This window comes from Pongo pygmaeus, chromosome 16, assembly GCF_028885625.2.
Source record: "Pongo pygmaeus isolate AG05252 chromosome 16, NHGRI_mPonPyg2-v2.0_pri, whole genome shotgun sequence".
NCBI classification, from domain to species: domain Eukaryota; kingdom Metazoa; phylum Chordata; class Mammalia; order Primates; family Hominidae; genus Pongo; species Pongo pygmaeus.
Genome location: NC_072389.2, coordinates 36,118,309 through 36,140,939, shown reverse-complemented (window position 1 = coordinate 36,140,939; position 22,631 = coordinate 36,118,309). Strand labels below are relative to the sequence as shown.

At 42.4% G+C, this 22,631-nt stretch overlaps 1 protein-coding gene across 2 annotated transcripts in view; it reads right to left on the bottom strand.

The window, feature by feature from the left end:
• The window catches only part of CHRNA7 (cholinergic receptor nicotinic alpha 7 subunit), a 135,574-nt gene that overhangs the window by 34,523 nt on the left and 78,420 nt on the right, over positions 1 to 22,631 (bottom strand). The window contains exon 4 of one of the 2 annotated variants that reach the window (XM_054452387.2): positions 21,836 to 21,945. The exons of the other annotated variant lie outside the window; for it this stretch is intronic. Within the exon in view, the coding sequence (XP_054308362.2) occupies positions 21,836 to 21,945 (110 nt within the window). The remainder of the gene's footprint in view (positions 1 to 21,835; positions 21,946 to 22,631) is intronic. 2 annotated transcript variants of the gene reach the window in all.

Genomic DNA, 22,631 nt, shown 5'->3' with positions numbered 1-22,631 from the left:
CTGGACATATCAAACCAGCACCAGAAGGCACCCCTTCCCTCATGTGTTGTGAACTCCCATGGAAGACTTTGAGCTCTGACTGAGCACAGCCTAAAACAGTCATGCTTCTTTTTCATCTTCTTGCGCTGGATGGTAGATTTTATTTTTTTTAATTCCAACTTCTCAGGGAGAATGCAGCATTTTGAAGGTCCTGGCCTTCTCAGTTCCAACCCACCTCGTACAGGGCAAGAGGGCAGAAGCACGAGTTTTACTCCTGCCTTCTTGGGTAATGACTTTTGCGACCCAGGATGGTTGACTGAACTCCCCAGAGCCTCATGTGGGGGAGAGCTGGGCTCCACGGGCCCCACCCTTCTGCCTGCTCATAGAGCTTGTAGCCTGGGCGTTCCTTCTAACAGTTTTACGTAGCCTAGATAAATGGACGTGAAGGAGCTCATGAAATTTTTAAAAAAGTATGTCCATTTCTAAACTATGTGACCTGTTATGCCTTTTCTGGCTCCAGATGTATGAAACAAAAGAAAAAGGAAGCTAATTATCCCCAGCAGTGGAAGGAGAAGATGTTCTGACACTGGGGTTACTATGCACACAAGGACTATTCATCATGGGTGGAAATTCATCCCTATGAGGAAAGGGTCACTTGGAGACACAAAGGTGAAGGGAACAACATTGCGCCCTGCCAGCTCGTCCCCCAATGACAATGTTGACCGGGCAAACAGCCAGCCTTGAGAGCCTCCTACACAATTGGACGCCCAAAGTCCACACCTGAGGTTCACTGAAAAATGACTAGGCTGATTTTTTAAGCAGCTCTTCCTTTAGATTGAGTGAAGAAATTGACCAACCTTAATCTGAATAAATGTAAAGTCTAAATAAACTAAGCATATGCTTTCAGAAAAATGCCACTTGCTATGACAGCATAAATACAAGAAAAATGATAAGGAGGTAATATGGCTAAAAAGGATAAGCAAGAGCTGACCAGGGTTAAATCAGGTCACAGGGGTAGGGCCCTATTCTGATAGGACAGGTTGCCTTATGGGAAGAGAAAAGGCAGCACGTGCCCCTCTCTCTCCCTCTCCCACTCCCTCTCTTTTTCTCTCTGCCATGTGAGGACACAATGAGAAGGAAGCCATAAACCAGAGACAGTTCTCTTCAGGGAACCAAATCCAGACCCTTGATCTTGAACTTCTCAGCTCCCAGAATTGTGTGAAAATAAATTTCTGTCATTTAAAGCCTCCCAGCCTATGGTATTTTGTTATGGCAGCCTGACCTGAGTAAGCATTATTACTCTTGCTAAATATGACTAAGAAGTCTGAACATAATCCATAAATAAACATAAGAAGGCTGTCAACAGTTCAGAGAAGAAGGCAGAAGGGATCACACCTTTGTGACAGGCAGAACGGCATGGTGCTGAGATCCCTAGGTTTACTATTTATCTTACCTATTCCAAACTGGGTTCTGGAGAAGAATGCACCAAAAAAACCCCAACAGGTGCAGACCAAAGAAGTCCTGAGGAAAGCTTGCCCTCTCTCACCAAATGGTCAGGAGAGAAGCAGCCTGACAGCTGGACCGTGTCTAGCCAAGAGCCCTGCCCCAGGGAAACACCAAAGGAAAAAGCTGGACTCCACCGGCAGCCTCATCAGCAAAGGCCCAGTGAGCATTCTAGATTCAAACATCCCCAGGCAAAAGAGAGATGCTCCTCCCCATACTTGCATGAGGTGATGTTAGAGAAGGCCAAGCAGTGACTTCATCTTGACCCAGCCGCCTCCTGCTGTTTCAGTGGAGAACACTTGGGAAGCCTGGACTTCCACTCCCGCCTAGCAGTACCAAGGTCCCCATCCCTCCCAGGTGTCAACAGAGGCTGAGTGGGGGGCCTGGACCACACGACAGCAGGGGTGGTGTCCTCCCTCCTCTGCTAGCACAGTGTCAGAGGAGGCCTAGTGAAAAGGAAGACTGAAATAAGACTTGGAGTCTCAAAAAATAATACCCAAAATGTCCAGGATATAATTTTAAAAATCACCTGTAATACCAAAATCAAGAAAAAACCTCAACTTTAATGAGAAGAGAAAATTAGCAGATGCCAAAACAGATAATTCAGAAAGTTGGAATTCTCTGGATTTTAAAACCTCAATCATAATAATGCTTTGGTAGGCAATTAAGAACATGTTTGAAACCAGTGAAAAAATAGAAAGTCTCAACAAATAAATAGAAGATATAAAGAAAAACTAAATGAAAATTTAGAACTGAAAAATACAATAACTGGGATTACAAACATGTGGGCTGGGCTCAATAGTAGAGTGGAGATAGCAAAGGAAAGAATCTGACTTGAAGGCAGAATAGAAATTACTCAGTCGGAGCAACAAAGGTAAAATAGACCAAAAAAAAAAAAAAAAAATCGACACAGCCTCCAGGGGTGTGAAGCCATAACCAAATCTGATATTTGTGTCACGAGAGTCTCAGAAAAAGAAGAGAAAGAAAATGAGAATGAAAAATGTTTGAAGAAATTATTAAAAATTTTCCAAATTTAGCAAAAGATATACATCTACAGATTCAAGAAGCTGAGTAAAACCCAAACCAGATAAATACAAAAAAATTAATGCCAAGAATCATCATAATCAAACATCTAAAAATTAAACATAAAGAGAAAATCTTGAAAGCAGCCAGAGAAAAATGATCCGTAAGGGGGAAAAACAAAACTAAACAACAACAACAAATTTAAATGACAGCAGAATTTTCAACAGTAACCACGGAGACCAGCAGGAGGTAGTATGACAGTTTTCAAATGCTGAAATAACTTACCTGTAAACTCAAAATTCTAAATCCAGTTAAAATATCTTTCAGGAATAATGAAGAAATGTCAAGACATTTTCAGATGAAGAAAAAACTAAGAGAACTAGTGACCAGCAGAATTACCCAAGAAGTATGGCTCAAGGAAGTTCTTGAAAGAGAGAAAAAAACAATAAAAGAAGGAAAAGAAAATTTATCTACTTTACTTGAACCAGTAAGATGTTTATATCAGTAGTCAGTAATGTAATAAGTTACATACATAAAATGTAATATCAAGAGCAACCATGAAATAGGTGTACAAAGAGACATACTCAAAAACACTATAAATAAAAAAGAGATTCTAAAAATTCTAAAAAAGAAATTCTAAAAAAATGTTAAATACACCATAGAAAGGCAGGAAAAAGAAAAAACGAAGAATATATATATAATATATATATCACAGACACACATACCCTGCAAACATTACTCAAAAAACACAAGAGTAACTATATTATTATCAGATAAAGCAGATCTTGAAGAAAAGAAAATTATGAAAGACAGATGTAAATTTACATAATGATAAAAGCTCAATCTACCAAGAAGACGCAGCAATCATAAATCCTTTCTCAAAGAAGAAAGCTTCAAAATACGTGACCCCAGAACTGATGGAAATTTTCAAAAGATATAGACAAGTTCACAACTATATTTGGAGATTTCAACACTCCTCTCTCAATAATTCATGACAGGGCAACTAGACAGAAAATCAGCAAGGATATAAAAGAACTTACACCATCAAACAACAGGACTTAATTGGCATTTAGGAAACTGTCTACCAACAAGTACTCATGGAGCATATACCAAGATAGACCATATCCTGAGCCTAAGAAAAATCTCAATACATTTAAAAGAAGTGAAACCACACAAAGTATGGTATTTGCCCACAATGGAATCAAACTAGACATGAATAGCATTAAGATGACAAGAAAATCTCCAAACACTTGGAAACTGAATGCCAAATTGCTAAATAATCCATGAGTCAAAGAGAAAGTCTCAAGGAAATGGAAAAAAAATACACTGAACTGAATAAAAATGCAATGTATCAATATGTATGACATGCTGGTAGTGCTGAGAATAAATTTATAGTACTGCTTATTTTAAGAAAGAGAAAAAGATTCAAGTCTATATCTATGCTCACTCGGTAAGAAACTAGAAAAGAGAAGACAAGCCCCACAAGTAGAAGGAAGTAAATAATAAATATAAAAGTATAAAATCACTGACACAGAGAAGAGAAAAAGAAGAAAAAAAACAATGAAATGAAAATCTTCTTTGAAAATATCAATAAAATTGACAAACTAATACTACGAATGTATCCTATATGTCACTACACAGACAATGTAGACATCAAAAGAATGATGACGAAAGCTATGAACAACTCTTTACATAGAAATTAACACATACATTTCGCAACTTAAATGAAATGCACCAATTCCTTGAAAAGTACAAACTACCAAAACTCAACCAATAGGCTATAAATAAGCTGAAGATCCCTAAAACAATTAAACACATTGAGTCCATAATTTTAAATGTTTTTTAAAAAGATATCTCCACATCCTGAATGGCTTCACTGGGGAATTTTAACAAACATTTAAGGAAGAATTAATGTCAATTCTATAACTGTCTCCCAGTAAATAAAAAAGGATAAAACACTTAGAGGCTTTTATTAACCTCATAACCAAAACTAGACAAAGACAGTAGAAAAAATTTATAAAATGCAAAACAAAAACTACAGACCACATTCTCTCATAAATATACATAAACCACCCTTAATAAAATATTGGCAATACAACTTGGCAGTATATATAAGGAACTACACACATGACCAAGTAGAGTTTGTTCCATGAGTGTAAAGCTAGTTCAATAATTGAAAACTGATCAGTGTAATCTACCATATTAAGAAGCCAAGGAAGAAAAATCACATGATTATATCAATTGATGCAGAAAAAGCAAGTAATAACACTCAACACTCATCCATATTAAAAAGTCTCAGAAAACTGGAATAGAGGGGAACTTCCTCATCCTGATAAAAGAAATTCCACAAAAAACCTACAGCTAGCATCATACTTAATAGTGAAAGACCGGATGCTTTCCCCATAAGATCAGAAACAAGATAAAGTTGTTCACTTTTAACATTCTAATTCACCATAATACTAGAAATCCTAGCCAGGAAAGTAAAGGAAGTAAGAGGCCTAGAAATCAGAAAGAAATTTAAAAAGTTCCTATTTTCAGGTGACATGATGGTCTGTGGAAAATCCAAAGGACTCTCAAAACAAAAACAATTAAAAAAAAAACTGCTAGACCTAATGAGTAAGTTCAGCAAGGTCAGAAATACAAGATCAACATAAAATAATTAATTGCTATACTAACAATAAACATGTGGATACTGAAAATGCAGCATCATTTATAACTGGTCAAAAATGAAACAAATATAAATTTAACAAAACAAGCATAAATCTTACATGTTGAAAACTACAAAATACTGATGGAAAAATCATAGAAGATTGAAATAAGAGGGACATACCATGATCATGGATTGGAAGATTCAACATAATTGTCCCTACAAGAACCTGTAGGCTTAACAAAATTCCCATTAAAAACCCAGCAAGAGTTTTGTACATATGGATACACAAAGTCAGTCTGAAATTTATATAAACAAAGAAACTAAAATAGCTAAAACAATTTTGAAAAAGAACAATAAAACGGGAAGAAACACTTTACTCAATGTTAAGCCTTACTATACAATGAAAGCAAAAGACTATAATAGAGGAAGAGATATCTAGATTAATAAAACAGAATTGAGAACCCAATAGTAGACCCACACAAATATACCCAACTGATTTTTTCAAAGCAATTCAGAAGAGGAATATAGTCTTCTCAATGAGTGGAGCTGGAATAACTGAAAATCCACAGGCAAAAGGATAAACTTTGATGTAAATCTCAGATATCATACCAAAAATTGATATCAACTTAAAATAAATAACAGACTTAAATGTAAGACTTAAAAATGTGAAACTTTTAGAACAAAACATAGGAGGAAATCTTCAGGACTCTAGGCTACGAGTTCTAAGACTTGACATCAAAAACACAATGCATCAAAGTAAAATTTGATAAACAACTTCCCTATAATTTTTAAAAAGAACATGTTTACTCTGTGAAAGACCCTGTGAAGAAGATGAAGAGATAAACTACAGAAAGCAAACTATATTTTCAAAACACATATCTGACAAAAGGCATATCTAGAATAAAGAACTCTTAAATCTCAAGAGTAAAAATAAAACAAACAAAACCCCACACAATCTAACTAGAAAATGGGCAAACAGACATGAACATATATTTCAATGAAGAGGATATACAGGTGACGAACCAACACATAGTAAGATGTTCAACATCATTAGCCACTAGGAGAATGTAAATTAAAAACACAGTGGGTTATCACTACACACCTACTAGCATGGCTAAAATAAAAAAATAGTGATAACACCAAATTCTGGGGAGGATGTGGAATAGCTTGATCACTTCTGGTGGGAACAGCCACTCTGGAAAAGAGATGACAATTTCTTATAAAACGAAGCATCTGCTTATTATACAACCTAACAATTGCATGCTTATGTAATTTATACCAGATGAATAGAAACACCTTCAAAAACAAACAAACGTGGACATAGATGTTATAGAAGCTATGACTGCAAAAGCGAAAAACTGAAAACATCTCAAATATCTGTTAATGGAGTATCAGTTACACAAATTGTGACACATCCATACCATAGACCACTATTCAGCCAATCTCAAAAGGTTACAAACTATATTAGTCTACATATATAATATTCTTGGAATGCCACAATGACAGAGATGGATTAGTGTTTGCCAGGAGTTAGGGACAAGGGGGATGTGGCTATAAGGGGATAGCGCAAGAGATCTTTACAGTCGTGGAACACTGCTTTATCTTAATTTGTTGGTGGCTACATGAATCAATACATGTGATGAAATTGCTTAGAATTAGATATACTACACAAAAATGCATGAATGTAAAACTGGTGAAATCTGAATAAACTTTGTGGAGTATACCAACGTTAATTTCTTGGCTTTGATATTACACTAGAGTTATTTAAGGTGTTACTGCTGGGGAATATTAGGACGAATATGAAAATGTACCTCCCCATAATTTTTTTTCCATTTCTTGTGACCTATAATTATTAATATGTTAGAAACGTACTAGATCCAACAATGGTGAACTAGAAAGTATCATCGCTATGAATTATGTCACTATTAAAATGATGATGAGAAAAACCCATGGAAAATAGGATGAGTGAAAAATGCAGTCAGTCTAAGCACATAAAATATATTAAGTAGATGGACTGAAGGAAGACATATAAAATGAAATTTAGCAGTTTAGGGAACGAGGAACAGAAATTAACCAATTTGACTGTGTCGTGGCTATCCATCTTGTTCTTTTGAAATACGAAGGCTTCTTTCTTTGCCTTGCCCTCAACCTGAAGTCAGCTGTCATAATAAATGAGGCAGAGTTCAACAAAGCCAAGATAAAGAGACTGTGTCAATGTAGACTTAAAAGTCAGAAATAAATGCAAACTACAAACTCAGATGCTACCTACCACAGGTCTTTATGAAGCCATGAACCCACTGGTAGGGACAAAACATTTAACTAGCTCATAGTCATAACCTTTAGAGGCACCATCTGGAAGTCAATAAAGTGGAATCCATACTATGTTCTGCGTACTAAGAACATCAAAGGAGCTATGTTACAGACGCAACATATTTTGCCTATTAACTACAAAATGCATAAATAATTCTGTAGTGATTCACTAAAGTTCTCTAGCATTAATGCATCCCTGGGAAAATGAGAAGCAGAAACTAGGTATCAGGGAGAAGCATTCATTTGTCAAAATCAAGTTCTGGATCTTTTTTTTTGCCATCAGCCACCAATGGTGAGAGCACCATTCATCACTCAGTTGGTTTTCTCCCGACAGCAGGAGGGAGACAAGCATGTAATTGAAGTAAGTGTATGGGCTGAAATTCATGACTTCCAGCCACCAAATACCTCCTAGTTTCCACCTAATTAAAGGAATGCAAGCTGGCATTCATGCCCAGCAGGACAGAGTCTTTCAGAAGTGATCCAGGGGGACCACGTATGACCGATTCCTGAGCTGTACTCCACACCTGCTGTATCAGACCCTGAGGAGGTAAAGATGCAGTTTTCATTGTTAACAATCACTTGGCAGCTTCTTAGCCAGAGCAGATATTGGAACATTGAATCAGAAGAGCAAACCAGGCAAGCAGGATCTAGATCCCCCACATGGAGCCCAAAGCACTGTCTAAGAACTCCCTGAGTAGCCCGAGAGTTTTTAAAGCTCTTCCCGATTGTCCCCTCTTGACCCCAGGAAGACTGCAGTGGAGCGTCTCTAGAGTCTCCTAGGCAGCCCAGGCACAGCAGTTCTAAGTCTTTGACTCTGGGACCCCAGGCAGCAACCCTGCTGCTACTCCAGGCTTCCAACACATGGCCCAGCTGCAGGGGAAGGAGAGCTAGCAGACCCCACGTGCTGCTTCCTGACTCTTTCACTCTTTCAGGTGCTTTGGTGAATTTTTATCATTTTCCTCACAAGGGTTTGGTGCATGGGTCTCAGGTTGATTCTTTGGTATTTTATGGTTATCATGAGTGTAAATGAGGTCTGTTCTTTCCATTTCACTTCACTGTTCTTCACTCACACCTAGCTCAGCTATTGTCTTCTTTCTTAAATCTTTTATTAGTTCAAAGTTTGTCAGCTGCGTCTGCCTTTAGGTGACTAATCAACTGGAAGTAATGATAGTGTTTTTTCTTCCTCGTAACATTTAGATATCTTTTTTTAACTTGCTGTCATAGGGCTCCGGCTAGGGCATCCACCCGGCAGTTGAAAGCAGCGATAGCTGTTGTCTTAGTCAGTTCTGGCTGCTATAACAGACTGCCATAGATGGGGGGCTTAAACAACAAATATTTATCTTCCACAGTTCTGGAGCCTGTAAGTCCAAGATCAAAGCACCCACGGATCTGATGTGTGGGGAGGGCAACTGTCCTGGTTTGCAGATACACGTCTTCTCCTTGTGTCCTCAGATGGCCAAATAAGCAGACACAGGAAGAAAGCCCTTGTATCTCTTCTTATAAGGACACTAATCCCATTCATGAAACTCCACCTTTATGACCCAATCCCCTCCTAGAGGTCCCACCTTCTAATTCCATCACCTTGGGGGTTAGGATTTCAACATACTAATTCTCGAGGGGACACAATCATTCAGTCCCTAACATTTCTCATCTTTGCCTTATCTCTGACTTTGAGGTGGATTCACCTGACTTTTCAACAGTCAGCTTTGTTTGCCAGTTTTCTTCTGAGTAATATTTATCTGCTTATGAATTTTCTTCCAGTCTTAGTTTATTTTTTGTGAATATTACTACTTTTGGGAAATATTTGTTAGATACAAATCTTTCTATATATCTTCTGGGTTAGTTTTATCAACTGTTTTATCTCATTCCATCTAAGCATACTTACCTTTCTTGAGATCCTGGTTTTTGTTAATTTCTCCTTTGACTTTCATCAGCATTGATTGTATTTTTTGCAGTCACACTGCAACATAATTATTCATGAGCACTTTGTTTTCTCAATAAATTTTCCTTTAATCAATATAAAATATTCATTTTGTCCCTTTTTACGTATTTTGTCTTTCATCTATATTTGTGAAATAAGAACAATGTTAAATCTGTTTCTTCTTATGGCATTTGGCAGACATGGTTTTTCGATCCTTTTCATTTCAACCTTATAGATTATTTGATTAAAATCTACTTTCCGTATATACAATATAGTTGGATTTGGATTTTTTGAAACCAATCTAGGAGTCTGTTTTGGTTTGAGAACTGTTATGGGATTTAAACCCATTTGAATTTTTGTGATTAGTGATTGTTTTAACTTGTTTCTGCTAGTAGGTTTGTTTTCTGGTTTTTTGTAGGCTGTTTTTTTATTTTTTTTGGCCAGATTTTCTCATGTTAGAGAAGAAATGCTCTTCCTCTACCCTTATAGATTCTTTTGGGGGGTGGGGGGCTTAGGAATTAAACTGACAAAAGACAGATGAGCAAGAGAAAACTGACTTTTATGCCTACATGCGTATGGGGGCACAAAGAAAAATGTAACTCTTCAAACAGCTAAAGATGAGATTATATATTTCACAGGGGAGAGAGAGGGGAGAGGACGGGCTTCTATGAAAAGAACAAATCGGTTTCTAGGGGAGCAAATGGGAGATAAGAAGGTCTGTGGGAAAGTTTTGTTTATGCAGGTGCAACTGGTCTTTTCCATCTTCTTTCCAGCCAGTAAAAACTCCCCTAGAAAGGAGATTTATGCCAGGCTCACTCCCAGAAGTTTTTGCCTGTAGTCAGATAAGTAAGCTCAGATAAGTAAGCTCTGAAAAAGCTTCTTCCCCTATCTGTTTAATCTCAAATGTCTTCAGTTTAAAATAATGTTCATACCCATGCCGGGGACCCATGAGAGACCCCATACTTACACTGTTTCTCAGTTTTCTGTTCTTGCATTAGAGGTATCGACTTCAGGTTTTGGTCCCTTATTTTATGTCTAGTGGTTTGGAAGTTATGATACTATTTCTGTTACTCTGATAGCTTTTCAAATATTTAACATACATATTTACTTGTACTTTTTTTCATTTTGTGCATTTAACGAGGGTTATCTTTATCATGCATGAACCAAAGAAGGCCAACACCAAACGTCTGCTGTTACTTCTTCTACTTCTTAGTCCCCTGCCAACAAAAACCATTTAACAACTTCATCAAATAATTAGACTGAACTATGCCTTTTAGTGATTCCATCACTCACGAGTGCTGACTATATTCCAGGTTTGCCTCTTTCTTGGTTTCTTCTCATTTTGCTGGAATACAACTCTGAGTAATTCTTTCAGACTTGAGTCTTTACATACTTAAAACTGCTTTCATTTTTGCCCAGAAAGTTCAGTTCAACAAAATATTTTATTTTAAAAATAATTGCCCTTCAATATTTGAAAGTAGTCCTCTACTAGGCTACTGTTTCTTGCTACTGTGATTTTTTTTTTTTTTTGCTTTGAGAGCTTATAAGGGTTTTACCTTTATCATGAGTGTTTTAAAATCGCAGCAAGATATTCAAGACATATGTCTCTTTTTATTCACCCTGCTCAGCTCTCAGTATGGCATTGGCACATGCATAAATGAATATAGCCATCCCACTTCAATTCCATGGGGAGAAAGATGTATTGCTCAATAAGTGCTGTTAGAATTATTTTCTATCCCTTAAAGAAAAGTAAAGTTAGACCCTTACCTCATAGCATACACAAACATTTTAGGGAAATAAAACCATACACAATAAAAAACAAACTATTTAGTTTACCAAAAATTATTAGAAGAAACTATAGTAGAATAAATGGATAGTCTCCTGGTCTGGGACCCCAAAGCCATAAAGGATCCATAAAGAAAACAACACAAAAATGTGATTAGCTAAGGATGTAAAATTTATATTAAAAAAAGACCACAAGTAATGTGAAAAGATCACCAGAGTAATTTCAAATGGATAATCCTTCAAGATAGATTGGTATGGGTAGTGGAGGAGAAAGGAGAATAATTTCTAGACTAATTTGCTTCTCGGGATAGGACTCATACCCTACATCCCTGTCCCACACAATCAGAACTTACTTATTTTTAATCTAAGAGTGCTAGAAGATGGCTCTCTTGATCCAGAGAGTCTGAGTTCCAAGTGCTACTGCCCAGGTTCTGGCCTCCAGCAACTCCCTCTTGGAACAGGGTAGCGGCCTCACTAGTCTAGTCCCTCACCCACTGCAATGTGCTGCTTGCCATGTGCTACTTGTCACACTAACTTAGGGGGATTAAAACACGTGAATAGAATGTGGTTGCTCCCAAGGAGCTTGCTGGACAGTGGGGAAAAACAAGAGTATCAAACTCACATCCACAGCATCGTGTGATGTTTACAAAGAGTCCTCCAAGATACACAGCAGCCTACGGTAGGCGACTGTGGCCAGGAGTCAGGGACAGATTTCCAGAGAAGTCCAGTTGGGCTGGTGGCGATTCCTTAGATCAAAGCTAGTCCCTGACCTGATTATCCTGTTCTTTTCCCACTCCCTTTCATTCCAAGCATATGCATTGAGGGTCCTGCCACATTTAGTCCCTTCCAAGGTGATCTCTCTCCACCCCCGCTAAGGGCCCTGTGCCATATGACCTAACTTACATGTCTTTCCATGAAGTGCCCCATCTTAAAAGTGAAAAAAGGTACCATTAACAGCAGTGCCAGGACCTCAGGCACAAACAAGGGCTGTCCCAGACAGGCCAAGATGTATGGCCACCCTGCCGTGAACAGTTGCCCACGCCTTCCCACTGGATGAGGCTCTCTCTCTCTTCCAGATCTTTCTAAGATGTTATGTCCCTGACATACGTCATCTTCTGCTCTGCAAGATGCACTTTGTGCCCTTGTCTTACAGCCACAAAGAGCCTGTCAAGGATTGGGAAAGGCACGAGGGTTTGGAGTCAAGGCCTCAGAACTGCATCAACAAGCCATTTAATTTCAGAAACCATTTCCTCAATTGTAAAGCAGAGTAATTTTAGATGACTTCACTGAAGGACACAAAATTACATCAGATGAGACCACCCACAGTAAAGTGATTTGCTACTGATTACACATGCCTCAAGGGCAGTGAATGTGTGTCTTCCTAGAAGCACAGTATCTTACACAGAGTAGGTCCCCAGAAAATACCACCCAGCCGACTGACAGCATCAGCTCCACCGACCATGTGGCCCTGGCCCACAACGAAAGCCTGTTTCTCCAGGTTTTGATACAAGCGATGGGGAGCATCCAGCTCGGGCCCCACACCCTGCACCGCTGAGGTCTTCGCATGCTGGGGAGGCCCAGCTGCCTTCTGATGCCTCACACACAACTTCGTAAGTCTCCTCCTGTGCAGACAGCTGAAGAGCGCATCTCTGGTGGGCAGTGGACACACGCAGGGAACCCACAGCAGGTTTGGGAAGGGGCGGGGTGGTGGCGGACCCTGGCCCTCACCTGGCTGCCTGCGCTGCTCCCTCAGGCAGCTCATGATGAAGACTGAACCGCCCATTGAGTTCCTGTCTCACGTATTTATCACACAGCCCTTACAACCGTGCTGGCTCTGTGTTCCACATCACAAAGATCAATAAGCTCTTGGGCACGATTAGCTTCAGGGCCCTTGGGGGTGCAGGGGGTTGGGGAGCTGCTCCGTGGACTGGCCTGTTGCCACGTGCCAGAAGACAGCCTCACCCAGGCCACCTCAATGCAACACCATCCCCACAAAATTCTATTCACCGCAGCACTTGTCCTCTGCTTGAAATTCTGCTCAAACTCTTGCACAGCAGTTGGGTTCTGTCATTCCACGCTCTGCTGTGGCACTGCTCTGTGGCCCACACTGGCTGGCAGGGGATATGGTCAAAGAAAAGAAAATGTCAGATGCTGAGTGAAACCAGTCAAGAAGAGACAGTAAACCCCACAGCACCTTCAGAAACAAAAAAAAAAAAAAAAAAAAAAAAAAAAAGAAAAGAAAAGAAAATCCCACAGCAGCTTCAGAGAAAACAAACTCACTCTTTTTAGGAAGTGGAAGGCTGAGCCTGGCAGAGCAGCCCAGAGCAGGTGCGAAAGTGGAGCCGGCTCAGAGGGAGGGAGAGGGGATCTCTCTGCTTTTTAACTTCAGAAAATAAAGCACAAGAGACCGAGCTCTTTCCTGATGTGTCGAGAGACTGGCCAGTAATGAGTCAGACTATGGAGTCAGGCAGACCCAGCTGGGTGACCTTGGGCAAGTGGCTGAACCTCTCTGAGCACCAGCTTCCCGCCCTGAGATTTGTGGACGCTCAAACAGACTTCATAAAGTCCAGAAAGAAGGCATAAGGCCACAATTTCCTGGCTATCATCTGCTGGCACTGGGCGAGTGCCCAGTAAAGGGGGCTTGGCTCCAGCGTGCTGAAGACCAGGAGCTGCGGGCAAGTAGGCTGAACGCAGTGCATGGGACCTTCAATAAGCACCGGATGAGGCAGGCAGCATTAACAGTCAGCCAGCGACAGTCCACTCACTCTGGTGCAGACAGGTGGGCTCCAAGTTAGCCCGAGGCAAACAGCTGGGCCATCACAGGCTGATTAAGGACACACACACACTTGCCGTTCCTCCCTTCCTCCCTCTTGCTGAGATGCTAGAAGAAACAACAAAAGCAAAACCTGCCCACTGCCACAGGCTGGGAGGAGTGTACAAGCAGAAAAGAACAGATAATAACTTCTGGACAAAATCACCTGATGGGAATCAATTGCTAACAAGTCAAGAGGAGAATATGAATAAATATATTTTTTTAATTTTCAAAGCAAAAAGGAACTGAAACAAAAATTCTGTCAAAGGTATCAGAGCCTCTCCTGTCTCACAGTCAAAGCCAAGGCCTCCACGACTTGGTCCCCAGCTCCCCCCATCATGTCTCTGACCCTCTCTCTGAACCCTGGCTTCCCCATTCACCAATTCTCTCCAGCCACAGCAGCTGAATTTGCTCCTAGGACAGACCTGGACGGCATGTTCCTGCCTCAGGGCAATTGATGGATTTTTTAAAAGATAAAATCATGACACTTGCACAAATATAAAGTGATCATGTGTCAAAGACTACTTAAGTCATTAATGAATGAAGGAACCAGGAAAATGTTAAAACCAATTCTGCAGAGCATCCTAAAAGCAGACACATACAAAGACAACCAGGCACACTAATCTGAATCTGTCGACAGGGGAATTGGTCCACCAGCAAAACCCATTTGCTTCTCTGTGACTCATTGGTTTTGCCATCAGTTTTCTAGAAGTTACAGTTGAAAACTAGTTTGGAGACCATGACAGGCACAGTCCACTACAGACTCAGATGACCAGGAAGGTGCCTGTGACCATGGCTAGTATTCCGTAGGAACCCAGGTGTCTTTTTTTCTCTTCCCTCACTATTTTTTTTTGCATTTCGAAGTCTTTCACAAGCCTTCTTGACAGGGCCCCTGCACTGGCTGTTCCTTCTGTCAGGAACACTCTCCACTTGATATCACAGGGCCTGTTCCTTCGCAGCCCTCTAGTCTGTCTCCTGGTCTCTCCCTGACCTCTGGCTCAGTCCTCACCATTCCCTTTCCTGCTTCATTTTTCTGGGAGCACCCACACTCTGGCCCATGCCCCCCTCCTCTCTTCCCCATCTCTGTTTCTCTGGTGGGTTTGGGTCTGGTTGGATCACTGCTGAATCCTAAGTTCCTAGAACAGTGTGTGATACGCTGCGGGAGCCTTCACTAAATATTGGTTGAGTGAATGAACAAATTAGAAACAAACAGCAAGAGTGACCATGAGGAGACCTGGGAGAGTGAGATGGACAGTTTGGAGGATGACTTTGAAGATGCAAACATAGGTTGGCTGGTCCACTCACTGCTTGAAAACAAGCTGCTGCTCCCCCTCTTCCCACCACACATGATTTAGAAACAGCCTCCCTCCAGCTCAGGTGCGAATATCTGATTAATACAGAAGCTGTAACAGCACATCCTCAAAACTCCTTCTCTGAGATCTCCAGCAGCAAAATTACCTCTGCTCACCTGGAACTACTACTGTCTTAGTTTGTTTTCTGTTGCTTATAACAGGATGCCTGAAACTGGGTAATTTATAAAGAAAAGAATTCATTTCTTACAGTATGGATGCTGGGAGTCCAGGGTCAAGGAGCTGCATCTGGTGAGGGCTTCTTGCTGGCGGGCACTCTCTGTAGTGCCAAGGCGGTACCGGGTGTCGCATGGGGAGGGGCCTGAAGGTGCTGGCTCAGGCTCTCTTCCTCTTCTTATCAAGTTACCAGTCCCATTCCCATGATATCCTATTGATCCACTAATCCATGAATAGATTAAAGCATTCATGAGGGCAGAGCCCTCATGACACAGTTGCCCTTCAAAGGTCCCACCTCTCAATACTGTCATATTGGGGGTTAAATTTTAACACAAATTTTGGAGAGGACGGATATTCAAATATTTGTAAAGGACAAATACTCAAACTATAGCAACCATATCACCTTCCAGTGATGCCCTTGGGCCCTCCAAGAGCCTGGCCATGACTGCGTTACGAGCCTTTGAGCACCAGCAGGCCAACCTTGGTTAGGCTGAGGGATACCACAATTTCAGGAGCTATTAACCATGACAACACTACATCTCACAGATTCACTCCCTAAGATGCCATTCCATGTGTGCACTGCCACGACTCCATAATAGACACATCGCAGCCCACGTGGAACAGGCACCCCTTGCTGGGATGCAGGCTTGGGCTCTTCTTTAGTCCAGTGAAATTTGCCACCTGCCTGCCTCCTCTGCTCTGGCTGAGAACACCCTCACCCCTAGGACCCTCAAGTCCTAGGACTCTCTCCCTTCCACCCATATTGTTGCTATGCTCCCCACCAGAAGCTGAGATTGGATCTACAATCACAGCAGGGTGAAAGCAACTAGAACGTGAGTGGATGGCTCATCTGCGCTGTAGCAGACCATGTCGACAATTATCCTCCCATGCCCAAGGCCCTGACAACTGCCTACTGCAAGCATCTGCAGCTCTGCACTCGATCCACACATGGGGCAGGCAAGCCAGAGGTGGCAGGGAGCTGACACCCCTGGAAGCAGCTCTCAGCCTATGATGGAAGGCAGCTGGCAGATAAGCATCCCGGTTTCCTCAGAACAAGGCTGAGATGTGCTATACACAGTCTCCCAGAGCTCCCCAGTAGGAATGGGCTCTGTTTGCCCGCAGTACGATTTGCTTTTCAATGCTCACTCCAATGGCTTGCCTGCCCTCCCTATCTCACTCCCCCTCCCCTCATCCTGCTTCCCAGGATCCCTTCCCAAATAAGCTAAATGCTCAGGAATCCTTGTCCTGGGTTGGCTCCCCCAGGTTCCCTAAGATGTCTGGCAACAATGATGAGCACAATTACGAGTGCTTACAGGCTTGGCCACACTGCTCTCAAGTGTGTCCTGCATACAAGCCCCCTCCCCAGGCTCTGCTGTCAGCCACAGGGTCAGGAAAACGAGTGAAAGAAAGACACAAGCCTGCAGATGAAAATGCAGCTTTGCACACTCAATGAAAATGGATGGCTGACACCCCATGCTGTTCTAAACTTTCAGAGCCAACAAAAACATCTTTAAATATCTTCATCAAAAGAGATTTCCATTATTGCAATAGAATTTTCTGACCGAGCAACTCAGAAACAGAGAAGCCCAGAGAGGGTGAGGCAGTTGCCTGTCTCTGCACGGTGCAGGGGCATCCGCAGAGTTGCGGGATTCAGACTGTCCTTCTGCAAGCCGACTGCTGATCCCAGCAAGGCCTTTAATTCCATCCAAAGGGGAAAATCACGGCAAGCCATCCATAATTGCTACCCATTTTAGGCAAGATGGTGTTCAGAAAACTCCTTGAGCCGCAGGCTTAAAGTAAAGCAAAATAAAGCAACAAAGAAATGACTGGGATCAGCACCAGACAGAGACGCTTTTATTCGTGACCATCCTCTCCTCAGAGCGACCTGGCCAGCTGGCTGGCAGCAGCACGACTTGTTCCCCATCCATCAAGGAAATACAGCAGCCCATTCCAGAAATGATGCAGAGATGGCTGTTTTGCAGTGACCCAGCCACTTTAAAGCATGGAAAATGCATTATATCTCAAAAAGCAATAGTGACTCACGTGGGGACTCCAATATCAAACCAGAATAGAGTGAGAAATAGGACAGACATGTTTGGGAGGCTTCACCTGAGCTACATCAACACTGCTTTCAAAACTGGGGCTTACACAGGATGCATTTAACCCTCTCCTTTAGGAAAAGCCCCTCGACTCCATTCAGACAATAATGAACTAACAGATGAGTCTACTAAGCAGAACATATTATTTTCCATGCCTAGAAGCTGGCAGAAAGCATTAAACTCGGTATCTCTCAAAATCCCCAATAACAGAATATCAGAGGGTTAGGATATTACTAGTGAAGCCTATTTTTGCTATTTCCTGTGTCAATTTTTGGACTCAGTCTCAGTTGAATGTTTTCTAGGTTGCCTACATGATTTCTTTCCTTTGCTTTCTTTCTTCTCTGGCTGTTCTTAGCCGCACTGTATTACACCGATCCATCTTCTTCGCTCCTCCTCCTAATAATTCCTGCACCCTCCCTTCCTCTCTCCATCTTGTCTTTGCATAAATGTGTATCAAGTGCCCTGCTAGGTGCCCCTAAGAGGTAGCAGACCCTAAGTGCCATCGTGGACAGGAATCCTTTTCTACGTGACAGAGAAATGTGTTCTAGACTTGGCAGGGGTGAAGGTGTCAGGGAGGTTTCCCTGGCTGACTGGGAGTTAAGGGGTGGGCATTCCTCACTCCGCAAGAAGCTCATATAAACACTCTGCCTGGAAGCACTGGTGCAGCAATGAGCCAAAGGACAAGCAGTAGGGTTGGAGAGTGGACAAGGCTACAGGGCAGGGGTAGGCTGGTCAGCACATACCTGGGGGCTGCACAGTGTGTCCAGGCGGGAAGGGGAAGCCAGCCAGCAAGGCGGGGGGTGGGGGCAGGGATGACAAGATCTGTCTTGTTTGGAAGCTCTCTCCTCCTGCCTGCTTCTCCTCCCACATTGCCCCTTTCAGCGGGCACATGGCAGAGTGTGCCTTCCCCTTCACGATGCTCGCCTCTTCTGGTCTTTCTGTTTCCCGGGGCTTTACTTTGACCCTTGCAGTTTCACTGCTTTCCTTCCTTAGCTGTGATCACTAGTGTCCCCAGAGCACCCTGTGGCCTCCCTCCCACCCTTCTTGTCCTAGATACGGGTGCCGATTTCCCCTTTCTTGACTCCAAGCTGGGCTCCTGCCTACTCTGACCAACAGAATGTGGAGAAGGGCTGTTGCGGGACCCCCACACTCAGTCCTTAAGAGTCCCAGCAGCCTCTCCTTCCTTCCTGTCAGAGCACTACTGGCCACCAACCTGGGGGACACCAAGCCTTGTGGAAAAGGCCCAGAATGGGTGGGTGCACAGCCCCCGGCTGAATGGCTGAGCTTCCTGCCAGGGCCGGCGTCCCCACCAGCTCAGCCCAGTCCTGCCCCGCTGTGGAAGCGCACCCCTTGGCACGCCGGCCCAGTGGAGCACCAGCCGTGGCTGTGCCCAGTGCCACATGAAAGAGACAACCAACCACATGGGCCTGGACAGCCCACGGCATCAAGAGGAATAATCTGAGTTGTTTGCTTTAAGTCACTCAGTTCTGAGTAGTTTGTTCTGTAGCAATAGATAAGTGTCTATGAGTGGCTTAAATATTCTCTGAAATCTATTCATTCCACGTTGGGTTCATGTGGACCTACGGGCCATATATTTAGCAGTTACTTCAAAATATATTTAGTAGTTACTTCAGAAAGAAAGTCCTACATTCCATGTCTCAGGAAAACAAAAGCAGAAATTGAAGCAGCCTCTACATCCTCCATGATGAAGCCTGGCGGACGTGGTCTACGTCCACCATGGGAAAGAGGAATGAGCAGGATCCTTCAGCAGAGCTCAACAGATGTGTGAGCAATGGGGTTCTGCACTGGCAGCTGAGTCAGGCATGTGGAGGGGGGGATCATTTCTGAGGGCCTGGACCCTGGTAACATTTGTCAGGTAGAGACTGCTCTATCTTTGCTCCTTGAAATTCAATTACAACTTGGAAATTTCTCATTAGCCAGAGCATTTGGAATCATCAAACATTTTACATTTTGGAGTTAAAGATCCTACATATAGGCCATATAAACTGCCTCTTGTAACCTTGTTAATAAGATTCCACCAACATATTATACATATAATATGGTGGGGCTCTCTCTCTCTCTCTCTCTATACATACATATATATATGGAGATAGCATCTCACTCTGTCACCCAGGCTGGCATGCAGTGATACAATCAAAGCTCACTGCTGGGCTCAAGGGATCCTTCTACCTCAGCCTCCTGAGTAGCTGGCACTACAGGTGCGGGTCACCATGCCCAGCTAATTTTGTTGTTGTTGTTGTTGTTATTGTTGTTAGAGATGGGGGTCTCGTACATTGCTCAGGCTGAATGTTATAAAATTTATTCTTGATTTCAAACTTAAAAAATCTGAATTGGAAAATGAAAAACATTGATTTTTTTTTCTAAATTGTTAAATTACCATCTTGTTCTAAGAGCAGGAATCCTCATCATTCTGCCTATAAACACACAACTGCCTTTATGGAATGTGTGCTCTTTTCCAAGTGCCAGACTAAGTGTGCTACACACATCCACAGAGTGATCCTCCAAACTCTATGAAGCTGACACTTTCCCCGTTTTTCAAAGGAGAAATCTGAGACTCAAAGGTTATACAGACTGTAAATATTACAGCTAAAATTAACACTGAGACTTCTTCAACCCTGACCCTTTGCCCTCAGAAAGTCAGATACAATGCCCTCATTATGGACTGAGTTGCATCCCCCTCAAACTCACATGTTGAAATCCTAATACCTGGTGCCTCAGAGTGTGGCTCTATTTGAAGACAGAACCTTTAAAAAGGTAAAGTAAAAGGGGGTCATGAGCACGGGGCCCTACTCTAATTTGACTGGAGTGCTTACAGGAAAAGGAGACTAGGGCACGGACAGGGACAAGGGAAGGTCACGTGAACCCAGTGAGATGGCAGCCATCTACCAGCCAAGGAGAGAGGCTCAGAAGAAGCCAGCCCTGACAACACCTTCATTCAGACTTCTGGCCTCCACAATTGTGACAGGGTAACTTCTATTGTTTAAGGCTCCGAGTCTGTAGCACTTTGTTACAGCAGCCTTGCCAAACTAATACAGCCCCCGAAGAAATAGAAGACCCAAAGTCCAGGCATGGAAAGGCACGTGTTTGATCCATTCAACAGGGGACCACTTACTCCTATTTTAGACGTTTTTCAAAGCTCAGTTGTCTGAACTAATTTAAGAAGCAGAAAAGTGGCAGCAAATGAGAAGAGGATACTCTTCTAGAAACGGGCCCAATGATTCAAGTGAAATGTGGCCCCCCAGATGCAAAGACAGAGGCAGAATGAAAAGTCAATACAAGAAATAGCATTGCCCAGCCTTCTGGAAGTAGCCATGTAGGACAACACATTGCTTGTCCAGCGGGATCACCGAGTGACCATCGAGGGCAATTTGGTCACACTGTTCCCTGCATCAGGAAAGCCTGGGCTTCCTTCTTCATTCAGCTGGGACCAAAGGTAGTGGTCATGATTAGGAAATAACTTTCTTTTCATGACGTTATTTATGAGATCTGACACCTTATTAGTAAGAAATATTCTGGGATCCCTTATTTGACTATGCAGTTTAACGAGAAATTTTACTGCTTCTAGAAACTTACCCTGCCTGAATAATTGCCTTTTAGGCATCTGGTCTGCAAGTCAGACTGCCTTGGTTTACTGATGTGTCCCTTATTTCCTGACCTCAGGAGAAAGACTATTAGAACTCAGGTATATACCCTGCAGGGGAAGTTTCTGCATGCAGCTAGAGATGACAGTCCTCACGCTCACCTGCAGCCATCTCTGCCACAGAACTCTCCAATGCACAACGGGCAACACAGATGAGGACGCGGGTCCAAACTGTGGGCTCCAGCAGTGCATCCCATAGGCCAGCACTTTCTGCTGTTGGTCATAACTGCTGCCATTCAGAGAACAAAGGTACTGCCTTACGCAAGAATACTCCACGTGCCAATATGCACAGAAACAACACTAGGCTCCGAGAACATACAACTTCATGGGCATCTTAAGCAGCAGGCTAGCCAGTGTGTGCACGTGTGCATGCCAAACCAGGGAATGCTGGCTGACAGGGACAGAGCTGCTTCTCAAAGGCCTGGCCGCTCGGAAAGCCGTGTAGGGAGCAGTGGCCCCAGATCATAGATAACATATCCAGCAACTCTGTGAAATATTCATATATGCGTGATAGCTACATGTATGCAAGCATAAAATCATTTTTTTCCTTTGCTCAATATGCTTACCTGTTATAGAGAAGAATGTCTGGTTTCCAAATCTGGCCATCTGGGAAACGAACAGTCTTCACCCCTGGATATTCTGACACATTCCACTGTAAATAGTGATCTGTCCAAGACTGACACACACAATGACATTAGCAGCACTTCACTTCCTTGGCTACTAATATTTCTCATAAGCGATTATTAGGTAAGTGCAAAACCAAAGAGAATTCCAGACATTTATTATAACTGAATTGCTATTTATAAAATATAATGAAAACGGGAATTCAATAATCCTTTCCAAAATGACTGTGAAGAGCATAAAACTCACATTTAAGGTTCTGCTGTCACCATGAACACATTCAGATGGTATCATTAAAGTTAATTCCAACTCTCTGCATGTCCCCGAGCCTTCTCCTCCTGCAGCGGATGGGTTACTTCTAGCCAAATGAATAACTGTTTTCCCTTCAAAGTTTTCACTGTAAGAATACTTCGAAAAAAGGAATTCACTTATTTCCACTGGACTAAGAACCGGGCTGGAGAAATGTGGAATATTTATTTCCATAAAGCGATAGTGTGCAGCTGCATGGGAACCTCTCAGAATTTCTAAAGGAATGTTTTCAGATTTGAATTTTTATTTTGTCACAGGGATAGTGCTTCTGACACCCAGCAATGCAAATCTTGGGCCCTGATGGTGAAACAGAGTCAGGACGAAAGGAGGCAGGTGAAGACTCAGGAAGCACAAGCTGACGGCCAGGCCTTAATTGAGGTTATCGAATGACTTTTGCCTGAGGAATACCCATGTCTGGGGTCCTCCCTCCCA